The sequence below is a fragment of the Zootoca vivipara genome, chromosome 5, assembly GCF_963506605.1.
Source record: "Zootoca vivipara chromosome 5, rZooViv1.1, whole genome shotgun sequence".
Taxonomy (NCBI): Eukaryota; Metazoa; Chordata; class Lepidosauria; order Squamata; family Lacertidae; genus Zootoca; species Zootoca vivipara.
The window spans coordinates 70930075-70955615 of NC_083280.1; the positions used below are offsets into that span (position 1 = coordinate 70930075).

Sequence of the window (25541 nt, forward strand, 5' to 3'; positions counted from 1 at the left end):
GAGATCTGGTAACCCCATCTTAAAGAATTAGAAACCCTGAAGTAAAGGAATAATGATCAAACCTACCAGGCGGCCTGGGGCAACTTCAGGGCTTCAAATCCTCCACTCAGCTATGAATCTCACTGGGTGTGACCTGGGGGGGGGCAGTCACTGGCTCTCAGCCTGGCCTACTTTGCAGGGTTGTTGTGCAGGTAGAAGAGGGAAGAAACACATATACCACCTTGAGCCCCCTGTAGAAAATACAGAATAGCACTGTGATATTCTGCATACACAGTAGCCCTAAGCACACAAGGCACAACCAAGCAGAAAGTTTTCCCCCCTGCATAAGCCCCTTTCAAATCAATATGCACCCAAGCAAGGCCACTGCTCTCCAGAGCCAAGCTGGCATGCTCAACGTAGCAGCCCCAGCCTGCCTTTCCCGAAATGAATGTGCACATGGGAGACGAGAGGGCAAAAACATGATTAAGAACAGAAGCAGAACTATTTTGTTATTGCTGGGAAGGAAAGCAAGAGACACAGCACAGAACACACATGCAGACATGGTCCTTTCCTGAAATATTTTCCCTGCTCCCTTGTCACCTCCCCCTTATTAGCTGGTGTCCTTTGGCAATTTCCTTTCTTTTGTATCAGTATTGCTGCTTTCAAGCCTCCTCTCATTTGTTCTTCGTATTTGCGCTCTCTCTGTGTGTGTTTTCCTCTTTCTTTTCTTTCTTTCTTTCTTTCTTTCTTTCTTTCTTTCTTTCTTTCTTTCTTTCTTTCTTTCTTTCTTTCTTCCCTTCTCATTTTTACTGTGTTATTTCCCCCATCCATTCACACATTATTACAGAATGAGTAAGCTGGGTCCCTGCTGGCCAGATACTCTTCAAACAATCAGCCACTGCTCAGTCTGCCAGGTGACTGCCCCAGGGCACCTAACTAATAGGAATTTCAAACACTTTAAATAATTTACCAGGGCGGTGAGAAACCAAAGCAACTGTCTTGATTGCGTGTCTGAGCTTCTCTGATGTGCTCCTGGCACTATACTCTCAGGGCACAAAATCCCATAAGTTGCTGCACCAAATTACCACCACCCCCCCCCCTTTTTTCCCCTTTTCAACTTTCTTATCAAAGCTTGCATTTTCAAAGGAATTAAATTTTTCCTTGGCTTTGCCAGATCTCCAGAAATAACTTGGTGATATCATGCCTGTGTCGGTCTTAGAAATGTGTATAAGTGTTCCAGGTAGCATTTTTAAACTATAAAAATGGCTTGATTGGGACCATTTCAGCAGGAATTTCCTGTCAAAGTCTCCTCAGATGAGCAGGGACTACTTTTTCCAAAATGGATTCTCTCCCATTTAAAGCCTTCAGAGGGCTAGTTCACACATGCGTGTTCATAATTCCTTGTCCGTTTTTACTGCTGAGTTGTTTAGGAAGGCATGTAATTGGTAGTGTGTTGGCCAGGGTATTTGGGTGTCCCCCAGTTTGTCTTGTATTTCTTGTATGGGTTTATTATTTTTGTTGAAGTCTGTTAGACGATACAAGCTTTTGGCTTGCCAAATATTTATGTGAAAACAATGAGAAAATAACAGTTCTTTGTCTGTAGCATCAAACAATGACTTGTGTATGTGGGTCATCTGTGAATGCTGAAAGACTAAGCCCCTCTTCCCAGTAGTAGTCAGTAGAGCGGGGAAGCAGCATATACTTGACCTCCCATCACCAGCGTCACCGTGGCTTACTGAGAGGGGCATAGTGGTAGTGAGGTCAGTGCAGTGCAAATGCACAGACAAAGCGAATCTGGCCAGTATGTTTGCACCATGCTGACCTCATGGTCACCTTGCCCCTCTCCCTCCCAGTAAGCTGCAGGAGTGCCAGTGATAGGATGGGTCAGCTAAGCACCCGTGCCACCCAATACTGCTTCCTCCTCTTTTGGGCTCACTTCCGTTGGACCTGGGAGGGGGGCTGACACCAGCTACAAAGACAGCTCCTGCTACTAAAGGTGCCTAGTATGGTACTTCCCCCCCCCCCATGTTTAGGGTATGGTTGTTTTCGTTAGCTTGCTAATGTGGGTATAAAATACTACATTTATGGAACGTGTTTTGATACGGTTATTGTTTTCATTGCACCTGTATGTTGATAATCGTTTGCTGTTATTGTGAGCTGCTTCGAGCAAAATTTGGAAACGTGGCATATAAATAAACCTTGCGATGATGAAATTATCTATAGCCAATCCTTTACCACAGCTACAATTTTCATATTACCCTGTGCCAATTTATATACATTCAGCTGTGTTTAATAATCAAATAGTACTCATGTATGTATAGGCCAAAACTGAAAGAATCTTCCAATTCCCACTACCAATCATTCATTTTTTAGTCTTGGGTAATTTAATGGGATCCCTCTACCTTACAACTTGCCTTGCCTTCCTCAGGTTTTTGGTGTGAGGCAGGGTTGAGACCACTTTCTCCTTCCACTTTCTCTTCTCTTGATCAGATTTGTCACTTTCTTCCATTTTCCTTCCTCTTCTTAAATCTTGATGGCATTGCACAGCCCTTCTTAAAATGCCCAGAAGGAGCTGCGTTTAAATTTTTCAGGGGTATTGTGTCATTGCAAATTCCAATTTGGTGTCATCTGTATAGCATTACTCTGTGTGTGCAAGTGCTGTATTTATCCCAGTGACTAACAAAACAAGAGATTAATTTCTCATAGTGAAACATTTCAGCTTTTGGTTGCTCTGAAATGATGTATGTGTTTGTGTGACATAGATTTTAAAAAAACTGCTATGAGTGGATAATAATCAATAATAATAATAGTTTTATTGTTTGTGTGTTCAGACCTTTAAACCTCCCTCTTAAATAAATTCACACAAGACTCAAAATTTTGGTTTGGTTTTTGGCAGAATTTAGGCCACAACTTTATTGATTACAGAAAGTGAGTGGTTGCATAGGCTCTGGTTTGACTAGCTCCCTGCACCCTTGCAGGTAGTGCTCACCCAGAGCTCTATTGTAGGTCAGCCAAGGGTGAACACCTGGAATGGCAGAACGCCGGGGATATGCTATGTCCACCACCCAGACGTCCCCCTGGACTCAGGCACGGGCACAACCCCCCGCAGGGTTGACCATACCATTGAGTCCCTGGATTCCTTTAACAGAATACCCCTTCACATAGGGATGGTGAGAGCGTTTCCCCATCCCTATCACCTCAACCAGAGCCTATCCCAGGCATCCCCAAACTGCGGCCCCCCAAATGTTTTGGCCTACAACTCCCATGATCCCTAGCTAACAGGACCAGTGGTCAGGGAAGATGGGAATTGTAGTCCAAAACATCTGGAGGGCCGAAGTTTGGGGATGCCTGGCCTATCCGCAACCTTACAAGTTGTGACGATTTTCTACGCGGCAGGCAAAACCCATCAGCCAAGTGGGAAAAATTCCTGCTGTGCGCCTGTCCCAACGACAGACGACACACGACGGCAGGCATCCCCAAACTTCGGCCCTCCAGATGTTTTGGACTACAATTCCCATCATCCCTGACCACTGGTCCTCTTAGCTAGGGATCATGGGAGTTGTAGCCCAAAACATCTGGAGGGTCGCAGTTTGGGCATGCCTGCACAACGGCATAGCAAGGTCAAGCGTGTAAGCCATAAATATAGGTAGAGGTGGGTGGGTGTTCCGATGCACTGACCAAGAGTGAACCTCAGGGTCATGTGCATTGGCATATATAGGTACCTTGATCCATTTGGCTAGCGTCCCATTGGTCAGATTAAACCCAGCAATAAGGGACCTACCAATCAGGTGTTGTGGCTATCCAATCGTACCCACCCACAACACAAGGGTTTGGTTGCCAGGTCGCACCGCAACACGTGCCCTCTTTGAGGGAGGACACAATTTCTGCCACGCCTATCTGGCTGGGTTTCCCATGTCAGACATTTAAAAACTTCCCTGAACAGGGCTGCCTTCAGATGTTTTCTAAAAGTTGTGTCATTCTTTATCTCCCTGACATCAGATGGGAGGGCGTCCCACAGGGAGGGTGCCACGGCCGAGAAGGATGTTGAAGCAGCATTTTTAGAACTTCTGGTGATGTACCTGCTTTGTGAAGTCTTTGCTCATATTCCTGTATAGGAACAGATGTATAGGAACAGTTAGAATTGTAGCTGATGAAAATTGTAATGCCACTCTGTTGCTTCACAGCACTGTCCACACCTAGGGGTGCAATTTAGGTAGGCCGGGCGGACAGTCTCCCTTGTGTAGTGTATAATCATGCCAAAGCCCACAATCCTTCTGTTTAGACACAAGTGACTATTTGTCTTTTGTTGACAGTACTGCTAAAGTCATCTAGGTGTAAAAGAAAAAGAAAATAATTGCAACAGATGTTCTTAACATACATTGGGGGTTTTTTTGTTTTGCTTTTTTGTGAAATTGTACCCTTTGAGCCTTATTGAATTCCTCTGCGGCCCTGCATACACACACAGCTAAAATCTCCTGTGCCAAATGTTCCCAATCTCAAATGGTGTTGCTGTTCCTCATTCCCCAACTGTTAACTGCAGGCATAAAGGTAGCCTTTACTCTTCGCAGGCTCCTTGGGTGAGAACAGCCCACTTTGCACAGGCTAATAAACCAGACTAATAAACCAGTACTAGTGGCTCTCTGGGAATAGCACTGGTGACATGTTTTTCTTCTTGATTATAATTTATTTTCAGTTTCTGCCCACGATGATGAAATATACTGGACTCCATAGGAGATACACAATAACAGTGTAATTACCTCCTATTTGCCATGTTGACTGATTACCCCCTGAGCAAGCCTCTTAACACTATTGAGAACATGAATATGAACATGATTGTAGAAATGCACACCTGTCTTACCGTTTCAGCTTGGAAGGAGAAAGCAGCAGGAGCTTTTCACAGTGTGACTGTATACATGCCTACTCTGAAGTAAGCCCCAGGGAGTTCAGAAGGGCTTACTTTCAGGTAACTACAGAATTGCAGCCAAAGAGCTGGATTCAACTAATGAGTCCCACTAGTGGAAGCCCCAATGCAAGGTCTTCCACTAGCACAATGGAGGCTTTTGCCCCCCTCCTCCCATGTGCCCCCTGCTCCCCACCACCACCAGTTGGCTTCAAGAGGGTCAAGCAGACCCCCAGAATAGCATGCAGCAGGGAGGAGAGGGGAGATTGTTCCATCTAGCAAGCTGGAATGCTTGTAGTGACAGAACAATCTACTTAGTGCTATGCAGAATTCCTCCTTAACTATGTTCTTAAAATTCCAGTTTAGTATAGGTGCTAATTTAGCTGAAGGCTAAAGAGAGTGTAAGAACCTGAAGCTCAAAAAGATGATTTTGGGGAGTGGATTTTTTATCCAGCTGTTAACGTTCTGTCATGGTTATAGGAGCAAAGAGCCTCACTAGGTTTAAAACAGACTTTGATAAATTTATGGATGACGCTGCGTGGCTCCTTCTCTGGTCTTTTGGGTTCAAGGAGGATTCCCCTTTATCTCTCATTTGAATGCCTCTCTGTCCCTTTCATGTGCGCTCTAGCACTACAGCTAGAGAAACTAGGTTGACTACCCATCTAAATTTCTTTTGAGGTGATTTGATACATGAATTTCTCAGGACAAATATACAGTGATGGTGATGATGTGTGTGTTGTTGTTTTGGGTGGGAGCAGCATTAGATTGCTCCCCCACCCCCCCAAGGGCTGGAGTAAGGGTGCACATCAGACCAGACACAAGTGTTTGTTAAAACAAGCCACCACAACTTCATTGACTACAGAGAAGTAAGCAGAATTGACATGGCACAGGAGTCTTCAAGTATTCCCTCCTTCTGAGGGAGTGGGTCACTGGGAGAGGGCCTTCTCATTTGTGGTGGCCTGTTTGTGGAATTGTTCCCCAAGGTAGGCTCACCTGGTATCTCGAATGATCTATTTTTATATTGTAAACTGCCCTGTGATCCTTGGATGAAGGGTGGTATAGCAATATAAGAAATAATATTAACAATACCTTTTTGTGTGCCAGCCAAAACCTTTATATTTTCCCAGGCTTTGGGTAGCTGATGTATTTCTACTTTGCTTATTTTATTGATCCTTGCTTTTACTCTGCTTTTTTAATCTGTTGCCTTGGACATTTTAATTGAAGAATATTATAAAACGATTTCAATCCATTAAAGAAACAAACAAACAAACCACAATGGCGCCCATTCATTTGGTACCGGTAGATAGGATGGCCGGAAAGGAATGGTTTGCTGTAGAGTCACAGTCCATTTTTCAGAAGCTCCTCCATGTCAACTTGTACCTTTTGTGTTCCAGTTCTTCCCTTCTGCTAGTCTGACATGTGATGACACTACCCTGATCTTCTGCTTGCTGTTTGGCCATATAAACGCTTCTGACAGGAGCTAACAACATTGGTGCTAAACCACACTGCCAAAATAATAATAATGTCATGTATATGAGATTTAAACCCAAACCTCAGCATTTCAGCCAAGGAATAGAAGCAACATGTGACTTTTAAAGTTAGCACTCCCTACTTTGTATAATCTAGTAGCAAGAACATGCAGAGGAATTATTCAGCAAATTGTGAATAACCCATACAACAATAATGGAAGTGGCTGGGGGGGGGGAGAGGGGAGAGATGAAATTAGTCAGATTTATTTATTTATTGTGACTCATGCGCTTGTAGAGAGAGGGTGCTTGCCCTGCTGTCAAGCAGTCACAGCACAGAATTCTGAAAGCTTCCCTGGCGAGCAGAACCTCCTCTTCCAGAATAAGCATTGGCGTTGCTGAGTGAATCAAATGGGCCTCGAGAGGCAACATCTTGCTAAAAGCTGCATCGCGTGTGACAGGGGCATTAGGACAGACATGAAGGAGAGTGTCTTTGTCAGACGTTGTCATTGTGTTTCTGTCTGGCATTCCTAACCTGTACGAAAGCCGGCGGAGATACAGGAGCGATAAAAGGAAGTTGGCTAAAATGTGTGTTGCTTTATTAAAGGCTGTATTTTACAACTGTAATTCTTTCCAGGTAAACATCACTTTACTGGACATTAATGATAACTACCCCGTGTGGAAGGATGAGCCATACTTCATTAACTTAGTAGAGATGACTCCTCCAGACTCGGATGTCACAACGGTATGTGCTGGTGGGGAGGGGGAAGCATACCCACAATTCTTTCTGTAGTTCAGAACCATCATTTTAATGTATTATATAGATGTGCAGATTTATGTATTTAATTTTTAAAGCAGGTATGAAATAAAAAGTAATTGGCACACATAGTCTGCAGGTATGTTTGGCCCACTTTACCCAAAAGAAATACTCATAAACACTGTTCTGATGTTGCATGGAAGCTTCAGAAGAAAATGGGCTTACAGAAGATGGGATAATCACCAACAGAAGCAGTTCACCTGGAGGGGCGGAGCCACAATGCTAACTTCCCAGCAGCTGTGTTGCTGCTGCTGCTTACTGGGAGGGGGAGAGATCAGGGCTCTGCAGGGGCACCTGTGGAGCCAATCAGGCATCCCCACTGACTTCCTCATTACCACATCACTTCCCCTTCCGGTAAGCGTCATTGCTCGTCCAGATATATTTGCTCAGAAGCAAGACTCCTCGAGACTCTCGGGTAAGTGTGCCTAAGATTGCAGCCTCATTCTCTTAACTTCAGATTTGGTTGTGGTTGCTCACTGGCGGTGCAAACACATTTTGAATATGAGCAGAAGCGTTCCCTCCCGTGAACACAAAGAGACAGTGCCTGTTAACAGGCTGTGAGAGTCCCTGCTTCCAGGACCTGACACTGGCTTCTTACACTTCTTCCAGGGCCTGATATTGCTGCAGTTCAGGTACAAATAAGTGTTAAAGCCAGTTTTCTATTCTGGAAATTAAAGTGCCATGGCAACATAAGAAGTTAAATTTCCCTGGATAAAGGCTGGTCAGTAGATCAGTGTTTCTCAACCTTTTTTGGGCCACGGCACACTTGTTCCGTGAAAAGAATCATGAGGCACACCACCATTAAAAAAGTTTAAAAATTTAACTCTGTGCCGCCCTATATTATAATTATGACTGTAAGAAACACTTGCCAAATATTGCTTTCCGGCGGGTCAGTGTTGCGTATTGGCGGCCGCCAGGCTCGTTTGCACTGAGCTTTGGGAAAGAGGAGGAGAAATATTGCTTTCCCGCGGGTCAGTGCTGGTGACAATGTAAATCGCCCTTCTCGTCGCCACACGTCGCGGCACACCAGCCAGCGTCTCGCGGCACAGCGGTTGAGAAACGCTGCAGTAGATAGCCATTTTTAATTCTATGTTTCAGAATGTACTGATAGAATAGGGATAGAGATCATTAGATTAGGAGCTGATGGATTGTCCTTCATTAACCAATGAGAATGCATTGCTAGCTACCCCTCTTTTTATATTCCATTGTTGAGTCTTGCATTGCAAACAGCTTACATGGCTGGGCCAGAACTCCTGGTGGCAGAAATAAAATAAAAGCAGTAAATCCCATTTTCACAGCTTTCCTTGCTTTTGAGTGGCATGCAGTGAAAATAAATTATTCAATGTTACTATTATCCATTAAGGGGGAAGGGGAATCAGCAGAAGGTGTGATAGAAACCAAGAATGGTCAGCTGGTGGCCAGCAGGTAACACCAGGCGCATACACAAAAAGATCAATGTAATTAAAAGAGAGGGAGAAATTAAAAGCCTTATTATTTATTCAATTAATCAACAAAGGCAGTTTACAAAACATGCACTGAACAGTATATAGAAGTTGTCAGTTTATCACATAACTCTGAAATCCAACACCTGATTGCAGTTTCCGCACATTAACGTTTTGTCAGGGAACTGCTCATGGTGTCATCTGCACGCCAGCCAATAAGGAGCCCTCTGTCATGCTGCATCACAGCACCTCTGGCACTATATCAAGGGCCATGTGCTTCCACCTGATTATGGAAGAGCAGCCCCAGACGACCCAATTGTGGAAAAGACCTTACAGCAAAGATTGGCCCGTTCCTTAAGAGCTTAGCTTACCTGGTTTTTGTTGTTGTTTTTTGGTTATTTAAAGCATTTTTGCCCTACTCTAAAAGAGTCCCCTACCTACCCACTTTCACACACATACACCCAAGTGTACAAGGCTGGCAGACCCTAGTCTAAATCTGCCAGTTTGCAGTGCGTTATTTTATTTTTAACATAATGACCAATTCATCTTGCTGTAAAGACATGTGGATTGCCAGTAACTGTTAGCGATGATTATTTATTTATTGCAATTAAAGGCATAGCCTCTGTAAGGTTAGCGATAAAACAGTTTGCAATAAAGTGGAATTGCAGAGGTTTAATCATGAACTGGCCATTTAACCCTCTTTTGCTGCACCTGCAACCATTCCCAGTCCTTCACTGGGGAATTTGGGAATCAGGATTTCAACTGGAATACAAGAGCAGGCTTATAACCAGTAACAACGTAGGTCAGCCGATAGCATACACCTTCTTTAGTACAGTGGTTTTCAAACTTATATTACAGTGGTTCCTCGGTTTACAAACTTAATCCATTCCGGAAGTCAATTAAACCAAAGTGTTCTTAAATCGAGGCGTGCTTTCCGTACTGAGACCTCCTGCCGCCAGTGCCCTTCCACCGTTCAGCTTCTGTATGTCTTCCAAGGCAAAGTTTGCTAACCGGAACACCTACTTCCGGTTTTACAGAGTTCGTACACCAAATAGTTCGGTAACAGGGCTGTTCGTATACCGAGGTACCACTGTATAGGGAACCTTGGACTTTCTTAGAAACTTAGCAGAGTTTCTTAATGGAGAGGGGTTATATTTTTCACTCCATAAGATGCATCTGACCATAAGAACGCACTAAACGTACTAAACTATTTAATAAACAACTGGTCCTGCCGCCGCCTCTCGCTGGGGCAGGCATAGGAGGTGCAGTTGGGAAAGGCGCTGTGCTGTGCCTCTCCCAACCATGGCTCCTATGTCGCCTCTTGCGAGCGACAGAGGGACGAGCAGCCCTGAAGGGCTGCTTTCAGGCTGCTCGTCCCTCCCCTGCCACTTTACCGCTGTCGGTGGCTGCAGCGGAGGGAGGAGCAGCCGTGCCTTCGCTCCATAAGACGCACAGACATTCCCCCTTCCTTTTTAGGAGGGAAAAAGTGCATCTTATGAAAAATACGGTATATGCTCCTTTCGTGATGGGAAATGGTAAAGTTCCGATATGTCTGGTTAATGCTGGCATGAACAAAGTGTGTCCCTTAAAGCATAGCACAGTATCCTTTGTGACCCACTAAGGTTCCGTGAAAGATGAGCAGGCAGTTTTTTCTTAACAGACAAGTCAATATATAGGAGGTTTCCTGAAGGGGGTAGAAAAAGAAAAGGTCAGTGGTATGTATTTATTTAGTCATATGAAGACTGTGACAGTTGCTGCATTCTCCCCACCCCGCTGGTATTCATTGGATTCTGAAGCACCAAGGCTACATAATTTATTCCAGTTCCAGTTCCTGTACCATGAACTCTGTTTCCTCTGCTGTGGTTCTGGACCTTAATGTGATTTGGAAGGCATAAAATCATAGTCCTCACATTGCATTCACAGTTCCCATCCTTCTGCAAACATGGCATAGTCATTCATATTGTGTGTGTGTGTGTGCGCGCGCGCGCGCGCATTAGGGTTGCCTCCGTGTGTTTTAAAGTAAAATTTTGGGCCAATTTCAACTTTCCCAGCCTTGCTTGCGACCTCCTTCAAGGACCTCTCTGAAAGGCATTGATTTAAAGCCTTTCAAATCCCTCTGGCAAAATAAAAGAGAAGGAGAGGGAGAATTATTCTCCATCACACTAGGAGAAAAATGACGGGCGTGAAACAGAAAATAAATGAGGGGAAAGCGGAGAGAATCCACAAAATCATCAAACAGGAAAGACTGTGTTTTTTATTAAAAAAAAAATACCATAATGAAACATTAATCTTCTGGGGAGGAGGGGAAATAGCAAAGGTCTCCCGTCCAAGTTCACTGTGTAGAAATTAACTCTCAGCTACCTTAACTGGCCTTTGAGCTCCCCCCCCTCCCCCATCCATGAACAAGCCTTGCCCCTGAGTGCTCCATCAGGCTTGACACAGCTCCGGCTCCTTGTACTTCTGTTTCTGTTAGGGAAAATGTGTTGGCAACTTAACACGAAGTAGCTTTAATGAAACATGAAATCAATTGTGCATGTGCTGATCAAATACAATTTATTTCTATGTAATTAAAAAGCAATATAATGACTTCAAAAGTCCAAATCTGGTTCTCATTTAGAACTCCTGCTACCAGTCAGTTTCCATTTCAAGATGTTCAATTACAGATTGATTCTCTAAAGTAAATTCAGCCACCTTTCCCCCCCCCCACACACACACCTTGAAGTAACCTTTCCAGTCTCCTTGTAGGAGACGCAATATTCTTTAAGTCGTATCTTTGTTCTTATTGCCTGTAATTTGTTGTTCGCTCCTACTGTGGTGTGGTGGTTAGTGTCAGACTGTGACCTGGGAGACCAGTGTTCGAATCCCTACTCAGCCATGAAGCTCACTGGGTGACCTTGGGCCAGAAGAAGAAGAAGAGGAGTTTGGATTTGATATCCCGCTTTATCACTACCCGAAGGAGTCTCAAAGCGGCTAACATTCTCCTTTCCCTTCCTCCCCCACAACAAACACTCTGTGAGGTGAGTGGGGCTGAGACTTCAGAGAAGTGCGACTAGTCCAAGGTCACCCAGCAGCTGCATGTGGAGGAGCGGAGACGCGAACCCGGTTCCCCAGATTACGAGTCTACCGCTCTTAACCACTATACCACACTGGCTCTTAACCACTACACCACACTGGCCAATGACTGTCTCGGCCTAGTCTGCCTTACACATGCCTTTGAGCTCCTTGGAGAAAAAGGTGGTAAATAAATATGAGTAATTTAAATAAACTAAAATATAAACAATCATTTTTCACCAGGTTCCTGTAGTCCAGAAGACGGCTTAGAAAAATATAGATACACACCATCAAAATAAAAAACATGCCACTTTCAAACAGGTTTAAATACTAAACAATAAAAACAAACAGGCCAAAGCCAGAACACCAGCAGCAATGAAAATATTTGCAGTTTACTCGCCAGTGGGAAAACTTGCAGGAATAAGGTAGTCTTCAGAAAATTATTCTTAGTGGATGACCCTAGTCAGGAAGTTTCACAAGGTAGATGCCACTGCAAAGAAGGCTCTGTCTAGTACAAAACTGAGCATGAAACAAAGTAGCCTCTGTGTATCTTAAAAGATGAAGAGGAACATGGAGAACGGCACTTCCAAAGTTTCATGGGCTGTTTGTCACATTTAGAGGCATCTTCTGGTCTTGCAAATACTTCAGCATATATTCAGAAGTCTTTACAAATTAAGACATAGTGTATATGTATTTGCAGCCACTGTCCCGTATTCCCCTTTGGGGGTGATTTAAAAATAAAAGAGTTTTATACAGTGTGATCCAAGTCAAATGGGAATAATAATTATTTATTTATTTATTTATTTATTTATTTATTTATTTATTTATTTATTTGTCTGTCTGGGCAACCAGGCTGATGCATTCCCTTTTCCACAGGCACCTGCCTCTGAATAACACAATGAACTTTCTTTTGCATCCATTCTACTCTCCCCCTTTCACCCAGTGGACATACACAGTTGGCAAACAGGAGTTGCATCTCAAGGAATACAAATACCTTTGCAACACTCTGCCAGAAAACTGAAATGTTGCAAACACTTGCAAATTAATTGCAATATGCAAATGAGCAGTGTCCTTTAGCAATTAGCATGGGTTGTGTGGGGTTGTACTAAAGTAACCATAATTTCAACTATGTTTGGATATGATAGTGTGCTTTATTTTTTAGATCATATTTTTTTGTTCATTTCCAACTTCAATGTAACACTAACAAAGGAAATAAACAAGGGAAGAGCCAATAGAAATCACAAGTATGCGCGAGCACAGATATTACATTTGAAAGCAAGAGCAAAATGGAAATAAAAACCCACTAGGCGAAAATAAAAATGAATGCAGTGTTAGGACAGGAGCCATGGGGATAATATCTGGGGATATGGTCTGTCCAAAAAGGAAAGTGATCATTTGGTGGGCAGCTAGTACATCCAGGTTGAGTTAGAAAGATTAGAAAAGGCCACAAAGCTGTGACAGGGTGTTTTGTAAAACCAAACAAAATTATTATTTTTTAAAGGGAAGGGCATGCAAAAAGGAAGGGGCAACAGAATTCTGATTCACCTACATTCTGTTATTCTGTATTGCTTGGACATTTTTTTCACTGGCACATCAGCCATGGTGACTGTTGCTGTACCACGAAAGAGCATCCGGACAGCTTCTTCAGTGAGACTGTGTTGTGTACTTAAGTGAATGAAATTGGAGTCATGCTTTTATTCCGCATCTTTTCTGTTTCATGCTTCAGTTTAGAAGCCAGCTATACAGATGCACACAAAAAATGAAAAAGGGTTTGTTTGTTTTGTCTCTTATCAATATACCATCACTCTTTTGATCTCTGTAGGTGGTAGCTTTTGACCCAGACCTGGCAGAAAACGGTTCCCTCGTGTACAGCATTAGACCGCCAAATAAATTCTACAGTCTTAACAGCACCACAGGGAAGATTCGGACAACAGGGGTTGTCCTGGACAGAGAAAACCCAAACCCCCAGGAAGCTGAGCTCATGAGGAAGATTGTGGTCTCTGTCACTGATCGTACGCTTGTTTCAATTGTTCTGTGAATACTTTAGCGCTCAGTTAACTACCTGCTATACATTCTTACATACTAGCTGTCACATTCTTATATATATTGTGCTTTTGATTTTTTTTTAAAAAAACCTCATCCCTCTATAACTTTCCCCCATAATAGATACATAGCAAGAATAGCAACAATTATAGATTGCTTAAAGTTAGATAAATGCTAGCTTCTATACTCTTACTTCTGCAATTTATTTTAACGGTTTTGTTATCGCTCTGACATTTCCCAAGTCTGATTTTTTTTCCCCATTGAAAGTGAATTGCCAATTACTTGAAGAGGAACGAACAGGGGTTTCTTCTGGATAAACAGAGGTTCACTAAGACGAAATATTAGAAATTTTCTTTTTCAATCTTTGGGGTGCTCGTGGGACTAGTTGTGACTCTCCTGATCTTTGCAGGTGGAAGGCCACCATTACGAGCCACCAGCAGTGCCACAGTGTTTGTAAACCTTCTGGATCTCAATGACAATGACCCCGCTTTCCAGAATTTACCTTTTATCACTGAGATTCCTGAGGGACTTCCAGCAGGGTCATCTGTTTTCCAGGTGAATCGGTGTTACTTTCGATTTCTACCATATACTGTACTTGCTGAAAAGTGTTTCTTTTTTTTAAAAAAAAGCCAAACTGTTTGGGCTTCCATTGCAGATGTAGCACTGAGCAGTAGTCATACTTTCCTCACTGCAGTTTTACTGTAGCTTTCAGTAAAACCAGTGCCCCAGAATGTTTTCAGGTAGCAAATATCTCATACATTTTCTCACACCTGACTTCTATCTACATTCTGTACTGCTTGTTGAAATAAGCCAAAAGGAAGCTGAGAAAGCTAAAAAGAGGAACTGATAGACTGAAACCCCCTCATGACATCAGATCATTAGTTCACCCACTTTCCTTTATAGCTGAATGTGAGTTTGGCAGCCTTAATCCGTCTCTTTCAGCGTAGTCTGTTTTAAAAAAAGGTGAACACATTCAAGAGACTATTCGCGCTGGTTCTTTCACTTCTCTGCATGTGATCTGAACTGCATTGTTTACCCTTTAGCGCAAAAAAAAAAGTTTCCATTAGTTCCACTGCGACATCTTTTTGCAGTGCAAATTGCAGGCATGGTGGGGCTGATCCAATCTCAGGAACAATTTTGGTGACGACTTTGTTTTATTTTTAATGAACCAGGTAGCACTAGGTAGCCCCACACTTGAGGGCAGAGTGCATTCGAAGTCAGTTAAGGCCATGTGTAAATTTGGCCCCGAGCCGGTGGGAAGTGATGATGTCATTCTGCTGGGATCTTAAAGCTTCTTGGTTTCACCTTTATGTGAGGGGGGGGGAACTCATCAGAACGTTGTGCTTCACTTTTTGCTTTCTGTCTCAGGTGGTAGCCATTGACCTTGATGAAGGCTTGAATGGTCAAGTGACATACCGTATGCAGGTGGGCATGCCTAGGATGGACTTTGTCATCGACAGCAGCAGTGGTCTTATCAACTCCACAGCTGTTCTAGACAGGGAAAGGATTGCCGAGTACTACCTCAGGGTAGTCGCAAGTGATGCAGGAGTGCCGTCCAAGAGTTCTACCAGCACTCTCACGGTCAGAGGTGACTGAAGAACCGAAACACTCTGGATGCTGTCTCACTGTTACTGCTGTGTCATTCTTTTTTATAATAACAATAATGTATTTAGTGTGAGTGGTTGTCTGTATTTCAAATGGGATTTCTCACCTTCTCAAATACCTTCAGATAATTTTCTGTGCTTAGATTGAGCCAAACTAGAGCTTAAATCCATGGTTCCCACAGGGTATGCCACAGGGGGGATTTGATTTGGGGAGGGGGGCAATTCAAGAGTGAGTTCAACCAAGTTAATGGCCTTTTAGGCTTCCTCCGCGTGAATAGGAGTTCACTTTTTGAATAAGAAGAATTATATGTCACAGGGGGAGGCATCAGGATTTTAGAGACGCTTAGGTGGGGCATGGCAAAAAAAAAGGTTGGGAACCACTGGCTTAAGTGCTCAAGGATTGCACAGCACAGAGTCTGGGAAAATGCCCAGCGAAGGGAGAGGAGGAGATATGCGTAACTTCTACCTTGTTCTACCTTGTTGAAGATGCACATTTTGATGCACACAACCCCCCCCCCCCCAAAAAAAACCCAGCTCAGACAAGGAAGCTTGAAAATCTCGCCTGGTCCTGCTGTTGCAATTCCAGAATTTTTCCACAACAATTCTTAAATTGCCAAGAATGCTGCTGTTGCTCTTTAGGAGCCGTTCCTCCAACATGGTGAGGGCCAGGGCAAAGGTGGGCAAGCCTTGGTTTGATTCCGTGCAGGTGGCAAAGAGGGGTAAAAGTAAAGGAGCTGCCCAAAAGAGAAAGAGGGGTTTAAAAAAGAAAGAAAGAGAGGGGAAAGGTGTGCCTTCACCCCACTTCCCATGCTGTGCCGAGAGAACCTGAGAAGCCCTGGATTATGTGAGAGAAGCCCATGCTGTCACTGTTCCCTGTGCTACCAACCCTCTGGGAACTGTTTTAACGCTGGCATGGGAAAGAGCAGCAGTAGGGATTCCTGGAGCTTTTTGCAGTGAGCAGGTGCGCTGCAGCTCCCATTCTGCTAAAGCAATGCAAGAACCCACCCTTTTTGTTTGTACTGGCCATTTTCAGTTATAGCTGTTCTAGAAGTTGTTATGCGCAGGGTTGTAGTGATGATAACAAAGTCGCGTAAGATCCAAAAGGGTTTGGAGGGCACTCTTTATTGGACCAACATGGCCACTCTAATGGAAGGTTTAACTTGCTACAGTTAGTTCCATGTTTAAAATACTTTTTAAAAAATGAAAAGTGATAATTTATTTTAGGTTTGGTCCCCAAGTCATTTGTAGCTAGTTTTTAATGAGTTTTTAAACACAATCTATGATGCACTTTAGAAAGAGTTTTGTTTGGTTATTCCAGATACTTTTCTGCTATACGATGATAGAAGAAAGTCTCCACAACTTTAACTTCAGGTGTCTAGGAATATAACGTGTTTGTGTGTTTTGAAAAGTTATGAACTTATCTCAGAATTTAAGAATGTCAGTGATAAAAATGTTTATGATTCTCAGCTATTTATAACTCTGGAACTCCCACAGTCCATTTCACCACTGCCTGTTTGCCCTTTCTTCTACTTCCTTGAATGGACTTTTTAAGGGGGTAGCTGATGTGACATAGTTCTGGTCCCTAGCTGAACTTCTATGGCAGTCCCTTAGGTGGCGCAACAGGTCTGGGCACCTGGCTGTTAACCAGAAGCTTGGTGGTTCAAGGCCACCCAGGGACCGGCTGTAGGCGGGATTCCTGAATTGCAGGGGGTCGGACTTAGATGCCCCTTGGGAGTTCCTTCCAACTCTACAATTAATATTATTCTAATATGCATAGAAACAACGGGGAAACCCAATGCATGGCTTCTTACAGTGGCTGACACTGCACCTTTTAGCCGTGCCAGGTATGGCTTTGAAGCATGGCTCAGAGTAGACCTTGATCAAATTCTCTCTTGTAGTTTTAGATGTGAATGACGAGAACCCCACCTTCTTCCCAGCTGTCTATAACGTATCGCTTCCTGAAAACGTACCTCGCGATTTCAAAGTGGTCCGTCTCAACTGCACCGACGCTGATGTGGGTCTCAATGCCGAGCTCAGTTATTTCATCACAGGTATCAAGCCTTTCTGGTCCACTTCGGAAGTAAAAGCCATGTACCTCAGAGGGGGCAGAGACCACACACTGGTCAATCCTTATTGCTGTGTCCTCCATTTTCTTCCTTTCAGATTTTAGCCTCTCCTAGCGTTGGCGTTCGTCCGGAATTTCCCAGACATTGCCAGGATTTGCCCGTCGGAAACAGTGCCCGGGCAGAAATTGCTGAAATGTCTGGGGAAATCTGAAAGTGTAGGTTTTGGTGAATTTCCTTAAAAATAGCTCAAAAACTTCAAAAAAAAAATGAGATCTTGCAACCCTAGCTTCTCCTAGCCCCAAAGCTCAGGGTGGGTAACATTGAAAAGGCATAAAATCCTATTCGGTTGGAAGCCGCCCAGAGTGGCTGGGGAAACCCAGCCAGATGGGCGGGGTATAAATAATAATATATTATTATTATTATTATTATTATTATTATTATTATTATTATTATTATTTAGCGCAGAACAAGAATAAGCCAACTCTTGGTTTATTAAAGGTTTGGCCTCTCTCTCCTTAACTCCATGCAAAGGAAACCATCACATAATTCTGCTCCTCCATCTGTCACCAAGTAGTGCTCTTTCTCCTCTCCCATCTCTTTCATACTTATTTGGGAGTGGTTCATAGCTATTTCAAACCACCTCCACTTCTCTAGCTTTGTTCGTGGGGAAGCATCTCTTCCTTGGTCTGTAACCAGCCCCCTTCCGCCCCTTGGGAATATGTTGTGGCACCGTGGTGCAGAGTATTGGTGCAAAGCAGTGTGGGGAAATTCATGTAAATGAAGACAGCCAAGGGGGCTTTTCATCCTGCTGTTAGGTTTGCAACGGCTAATTTGCATGGGGATTTGCATATGTTTCCCTATGATGCTTTGCAAATGATAGCAGAACTGTTGTGGGTTGTTTGCTCCTGAGAATTATCTATGCTTCATCAGACTGAAAGAGTCATCAGCTGCCTTATGTCTGCAGAATGTGGATATGACAATTTGAGAAAGGCATTGTCGCCGAACTCATTTGCAGTGCTTGCCGAAGTGCAGCCCAGTAGGTCATATTCTGATGTAGACAATGGTGTGAAAATAGGTCTTCATCTTCTTTGTAAGGAGCTACTTCCATATAGCAGATAAGTTCTGGGTATGTCCGCATGATCCTTTTGGAATTTATATACGATTCCTCCTTGAGAATAGGTCAGCCACGTGTAGTAGGCTATCATTTCAAGTCCAGAAACAGGGTAGTCAACATTTGGGATACCTCTTCCTAAACAGGGCCATCTACATGATGGAACAGTTTGAGCCCTTGGCCGCGATGCCATCCAATATGGCGCACGATGCAGCCTGTGTCCCTGTGCACAACCTGTAGTAGTTATATTTTTGAGTGGTAAACAATAAGGGAGAGCCTGCCTCTCTAAATGAAAGTTTCCTAAACCATGTTTTTGAAAGTTGGGATGAGCAGAAACAAGCTGTGCAACATCTGAGCTGCTGTATGAAAGCAGCACTTCCTGGAAGACTTCGGCCAGTCTGTGTGAGGATTAATGTTTGCTAACAACAATGCGCAGGAAGCATTACAAACATGCAACATAATCTAGCCAAGGTTGAGCCTCACTGACGTCAGTGGAAAATAATAATGAGAATTTATTCCTTATACCCTGTCCATCTGGCTGGGTTTCCTCAGCCACTCTGCGTGGCTCCCAACAGAATACTAAAAACACTGTAAAACATCAATCATTTAAAAACTTCCCTAAACATGTACATGACATACATATGTTGTGTGTGATTCTGACTAGCTCAGTTTGTGAACCACCAGGCCAAATGCAGCCTGTTACATACACATTATGGTCTGTTATGTGATTGAATGTGTGTTATTCCCCCACCCCTACACACACACACACACACACACACACACACACACACACACACACACACACCTACCTACAGCTGTGTTTTACACATAGACTTTTTTATTATTATTGTAGTGGCCACTGGCAAAAATAACATAAAAAAGAAGAACTTGACCGACCCCCCTTTTTAATTTTTTTTGCAAGAAGCAAAAGTAGGTGATTAATTGACCTGTGATGAACTGTCATACATGGCTGATGGGGTATTTTAGCTTGCTGGGTCACAAGCTGGGCAGGCCTGCAATCTCACTTTAATTGAAATCAGTGGGACCTAAAAGTATGCACACCTTACAATCGCACTGAAACCAACCAGGTATGAAAGTCGTGGCTCAGATCTTAAAGGTAAAGGGTAAAGGGACCCCTGACCATTAGGTCCAGTCGTGACCGACTCTGGGGTTGCGCGCTCATCTCGCATTATTGGCCGAGGGAGCTGGCGTATAGCTTCCAGGTCATGTGGCCAGCATGACAAAGCCGCTTCTGGCAAACCAGAGCAGCACATGGAAACGCCGTTTGCCTTCCCGCTGTAGCGGTTCCTATTTATCTACTTGCATTTTGACGTGCTTTCGAACGGCTAGGTTGGCAGGAGCTGGGACCAAGCAACGGGAGCTCACCCTGTCACAGGGATTCGAACCGCCGACCTTCTGATCAGCAAGCCCTAGGCTCAGTGAGTTAACCACAGCGCCACCTGGGTCCCGGCTCAGATCTTACCAAAAACAAATAAGTTTTGTGCCATTGCCCCCCTACTTGGATTATTGGATCTAGAGTGGCATTCCACAAGCATGTATTATTTCCGAAGGCTCTAAAACTTGTCCATTCTCGCCCTCTGCTGCTCAGAGTCCCCAATGACACTCTATATCTTTATTAGCAGCCATTAAATTAGCAGCCATTAACGGCCATCTATCTACAGGTTTACCACTCCCATCAGCCCATCACCCATTCCCACCCACCCCCCTCTGTATATATATAGGGTCTGACACTTCTGTTTCTAGTGTATCTGAAGAAGTGTGCATGCACACGAAAGCTCATACCAAAATATAAACTTAGTTGGTCTTTAAGGTGCTACTGAAGGAATTTTTTTATTCTATATCTTTATTGTACCATTGTCGGTTAATGTACAGCAGGGGTGGCCAACTCCCAAGAGACTGTGATCTACTCACAGTTAAAAACTGGGGGGTTCAGGTCAAAGTTGTTGAGCTTTTTTAGGGAGGAGGAAGGCCCCATTTTTGGGGGTCCAGGGCAAAAATGTTGAACTTTTTTAGGGGACCCAAACTTGTTGAGCTTCATTGGGGGGAGGCAGTGATCTACCACATACTGTATGTCCAATGTCCACCTGTTGGACGTGCCTGATGTACAGTATTACTTTATAGCAAGGGGGGGCGAATCAAGAATCAATATGTTTAACGTAGATTGAAAGAAAGCATTGCACAGTTATCAAGCCATGAAACCTTGGAAAGGCTTTAAAGCAATAAAGCCACCGTGATTCAAGAGCAAATTAAAACAAGTGAGGCTGAGATGGAGTCCTTGAAATCTCTAATTTGGGCCACAGCACTGGCAATATGGCTTGCATTTTGCTGCTCCAAGTAAATTTTGTGCACTCTTAGAAATGCTTTTGGGAAACACACAATTCACACTGAATCCTTAAATGGCTTTACATTTCTGTGAAGCGCTTAGGAGACATCCTGTGGCAAGATCTACTGGGATGAGCACCTTAGGATGCAGCAGATCTCTGGATTACCAGACTGATTACCAACTGAGTTGGGGCGGGGGGCGGGACTTAGGCTGTAAAACATTATTTTAAAGGCTTGTCGCTGCTGAACTTGGTATGGATCTGTTGTAACTTTACTCTGACTTAATTTACACTGGCTTGCTTTATGCCAGTTTATTGTGCCGAGGATTGTTCCCGTAGGCAAGTCTCCCATAATCCTGTCCCTGTGGTTTTGTGTCTTCTGTGTAAGTAATAGGAGATGTTTCTGCATTATAAGTGGATGCCAGTTTCAGACCTATTTAGCTATTGGAGGTTTACCCAGGAACTATGGAAACTGTAGCACTATAAAGAGCCTAGATATGGCTGACTAAACTGTGGTTCTCAGGCCATGCTGTTTAAAAAATTGCCTGTGTATATAACTACTAAAACATGTAAACCAGGCATCCCCAAACTTCGGCCCTCCAGATGTTTTGGACTACAATTCCCATCCTTCCCGACCACTGGTCCTGTTAGCTAGGGATCATGGGAGTTGTAGGCCAAAAGATCTGGAGGGCCGCAGTTTGGGGATGCCTGGTGTAAACCGTAATTGGAGTATGTGTTCTCATTTTTCGAATCCATTTTTCATTCCAGAACTTTGATCATGAGTCCCTTAGGAATGATGTTGTTGACCTTTTTGTGTATTGATGTACAGCAATCAGAACTAAAACTGTAAAAATTTATTGTAGCAAAAGACATACTCAGGGCAAAAAGACTGATTGGGGTGGATAAATCATTCCGAAAGCATTATCTGTCACACCTGTGTACAGAGTGAGTGACATGTAGGGTTTGTAGGTGGTCATGCACATCAATGTATGTATGTACATTGAAGTGCGTGTTTTCTGAAGATCTTAGTTCCGCAAGTCATATTCCTAAATAAAAAAGTGTTGTTTTTTTAATTTCCGTGTCCTCATTCTTCTTTGAATTCCTTCTTCTTCTTTCCTCCCCCCCCCCTTTTTTATAGGTGGGAACCAGGATGGAAAGTTCAGTGTCGGTTTTAGGGATGGAGTTGTTAGAACAGTCGTCAGCCTGGATAGAGAAACCATCCCATACTATACACTTATCCTGGAGGCCATTGGTAAGGATTCCTGTGGACTGCTTTTGTTTCCGTTATCTGAGCAACTGATGTGTCTCTTCCAGACTGCCTCATTTGGGGTGCAATGGAGAGGAAACAGTTTGCAAAGGATTCATACAAATTAATGGGGCAATCTTCTGTTGCCATTTCTGAAGTTTTCCTTCCAATTCCATTAGCAAATCTCCCATCACCGTATGAAGGGAGATAGTTTTGTTAACCATCTCCAGTTAATCCTGGGCCTTCCATGCACCTTTCTCTCATGTTCTGTAAATAAGCCCCTTTGTAGCTTTAGACGAGAGGGAAATTCTGTGTCTTATTAACTTGCTAATGATAATATTCCCCGGTGTACTGTGTAGTGAAATGCAGCCAGTTGCTACATACTTGGGTTGAATGTAGATTAATGAAGACAACTAGCACAATCAATGGGATTTAAGTGTTAAACAATGTCTACTTTTGATCACAAAGGATTTTTCCCATGTAGCGCAAATTTATGACAGACTTGACGTTATTTGAAATGGAATATAATTGGCAGGATTAAACATCTTTGTGGTATTAATAATTCTGCAGTTTCGTACTGATGCTTAGCTCAAGTTAATATATATATATTTCATATATTTCATAGGCTTTTCAAAGAAATCTGAAATTTAAAAAATCGTAAAACAATTACAGTGAATTTGACATACATTATAATCAAAGCTATATATATATATTCAACAGCTAGTAGCACCATCCTTTGGCACCCTTATAAGTTGCACTCTCTCTTTGATAATATTTCATTGGTAGTGCATCAGGAAGATACCCTTGTAGGCCTTGTAGGACTGGAATCTGGAACTGGGGAGATAGATGTTAGCCCCAGTCCCATGTGAGAGTCCATAGGTTCATAATCCAGTCAGGCTTGACACCTACAGAGCTACCTTTCAGAGTCTGGGAAGAAGAGAGGACACCCAGAGGAAGTTCAGAAGACGACGACCAAAATGACCAAGGATCGGAAACAGCCACCTCTTTGAGAAAAAGTTACAACATTTAGAGCTTTTTAGTTTTAAAAAAATGATGAATAATTGAGGGACATGATAGAAGTATATAAAATTATGTTTGGTGGAGAGAAAGGGGTTAAAGAGAATGTCGGAAAAATTAGGGCAAACGAAAGGGTGTGTACTTCTTCAATTTGCTACCAGGCAATGTAGTAATGGCCGCCAATTTAAATGACTTTAATAGAGAATTAGATGAATGAAGATAAAGCTAGCCATGGCTCTGGTATGCCTCTGAAAAACTGCTGTGCATCTCCATACTGGTTGCTGAAAATCACAAGTGGGGCAGGTACTGTTGTGGATTTCGTATAAATGTATTGGTTGGCCACAGTGAGACTAGGATGCTTGACTAGGTGGGCCTTTGGCCTGATACAGGGGGAGCTGCTCTTACATTCTTACCTGGAGCTGATAGAGTTTAAGGTGCCCCCCAGAAATTTTGGACTCGGAGGGAATGGGTGGAATGATTTGACAAGTGAGCTGTAGACTAAGGAAAAGGAGGAAGTACCTGGGTTGCTTTGCCCTTGCTTGCTTCTGGATTTGTTTGCGTTCAGTCAACATGCAGTCAGTAGACCTGCCTTTTCCCTAAACGTTAGGAGATTAAGATGGACCACTTTGTTCTCACAGATAACGGCCCAACAGGCAAACGGAGGACTGGGACAGCTACCGTATATGTCACTGTGCTGGATGTGAATGACAACCGGCCAATCTTCCTCCAAAGCAGCTACGAAGCCACTGTTCCTGAAGACATCCCTGACTACAGCAGCATCGTACAGGCATGTAGCTAAACTGTTTGTTCTCGGTAAGATCCGGTGGGGGCAATGGAAGAAGAGAAGGAAGAAGCCCACCTGCTCTCTCTCTCTCTTCATCCTAGCTGTTACCTGGTGTCGCAGTAACGTGATACTAAGGTTAGGCCATGCCCCATCTACCAGGATTTTACTGCTTTATGTGCTTTGCTGAATTTAGCAGTCACTTCCTCTGTCATTGGCAAGTCTAAGAACAGGAAACAGGGCAATTCATAGACAAGTAGCAGCATCAAAAAGATCAGGAGGCTTTGAGTAGCAGATTCAAAAACACCATTACAACCGTGTTTCCCCTTTTTTAAGATGTAGTCATAAAGTAAGCCATGGCAGGGTTTTTAAGCATTTGAGAAATATAAGGCATACCCCAAAAATAAGACATACTTCCACACCGCGGAAACCAACCCCCACAGGCACCTCCACTCACAGAGTCACTCCTTGCAGCCGGCACTGCAGGAGCGCGCTCAGTTGTGAAGCCATGCTCCAGTCAGCTGTTCTGCAGCACTCCGACGCAGCGGAGGTGGCAAGCACGGGGAAGAAAATGGTTTTTAAAAAACGCCATTTAAGAGGACCCTGTTTCTTGTCTCCCTGAGGGCAGTGGTCCCGGTGACAGGCGGCCCCTCTGCCGCAGGAAGAGACTGTAAAGTCTCCCTGGAAGAAGCAGTGAGCCCAGCTCCTTGATTCGGAGCCGCTGCGTCTCGAGCAGTTTCTGCTGGTTCTCGATGTTCTTGAGCTCTCCATGGCCCGGTTGGGGCTCTCCGAGCCGGGCACCCCGGGGCCGCCCCCCGCTCCCCCGTCCATAGAGAGTGAGAGGAAGAGGGGCGCGTGGGCACTTGGCGCAGCGCAGCGCCTGGCGCCTGGCGCCTCCAGCTCCCGATCGCGGCAAAGGGCACCACCCCACACCAGCTACGGACCTGCCCCGCGGCCCGCCGAGGGCTGCCGGGCTACGGCAACCATCCTGCCTCTGGGAGCCTCGGGGAAAGAGCGCGAGGAAGAGCCGCTGCTGCCGCTGCTGCAGAAGCACTGCGAGCGCACTGCCCGGCAAGCACAGGGCAAGCTCCAGCCCTGCGGGAGGGGCCAGGCACGGAGCGAAGGGGCGACACCGGAGGGCGGCCTCGATGAGTCCCGGCCTGGCGGGCCAGCTCCCGGCAGACCCGAGCACAGCCCGCCGCTGAAGGAGGCGCCCAGCGAGAGTCCTCAAGGCTGAAGCACTAAGGAAGGGCTCGCACTTCCCCTTCTCCCTCCCTACCCCCGGTGCGCGCTCCCCTGGGGAGGGGGAAGGGGTCAGGGGTGCTCAGATCACGGATCTGGAGAGAAAGGGGCGTCAGGGGGCGGGGAGGGGAAAGGTTGCATGGAGTTTGGTTGGGGAGCTCCCTTGGCAACAAAGTTTCCCGAGGCCCAAGACACATCAGAGAAGATGTCTGCAGCTGCAAAGGCAACTGCAAAAACCCTCTCCTTAATTTCTGGCTTGGCTGCGAGGGAAAGCGTTGGCACTGATTTTGGGTGCCAGTAAAGGCGACATGTTGAGAGATGGGCGCTATGAGGGGCGGGAAGCAAAAACTCCTGTGAAGTTCCCCTGCACAAGCACCCTCAAAAGGAGCCACCAGTCGCTGCATCCTGGGAGAAGCGTGGTGTTGCTCCTTCCT

General features: G+C 44.4%; 1 protein-coding gene across 1 annotated transcript in view; it reads left to right on the forward strand.

The window, feature by feature from the left end:
- CDH23 (cadherin related 23) overlaps nt 1–25541 on the forward strand; it is a 398194-nt gene that overhangs the window by 265602 nt on the left and 107051 nt on the right. Inside the window, exons 21-27 of the mRNA XM_060274909.1 lie at nt 6983–7090; nt 13478–13667; nt 14108–14253; nt 15067–15286; nt 17201–17353; nt 21960–22073; nt 23723–23871. Coding sequence (XP_060130892.1) covers nt 6983–7090; nt 13478–13667; nt 14108–14253; nt 15067–15286; nt 17201–17353; nt 21960–22073; nt 23723–23871 — 1080 coding nt within the window. The remainder of the gene's footprint in view (nt 1–6982; nt 7091–13477; nt 13668–14107; nt 14254–15066; nt 15287–17200; nt 17354–21959; nt 22074–23722; nt 23872–25541) is intronic.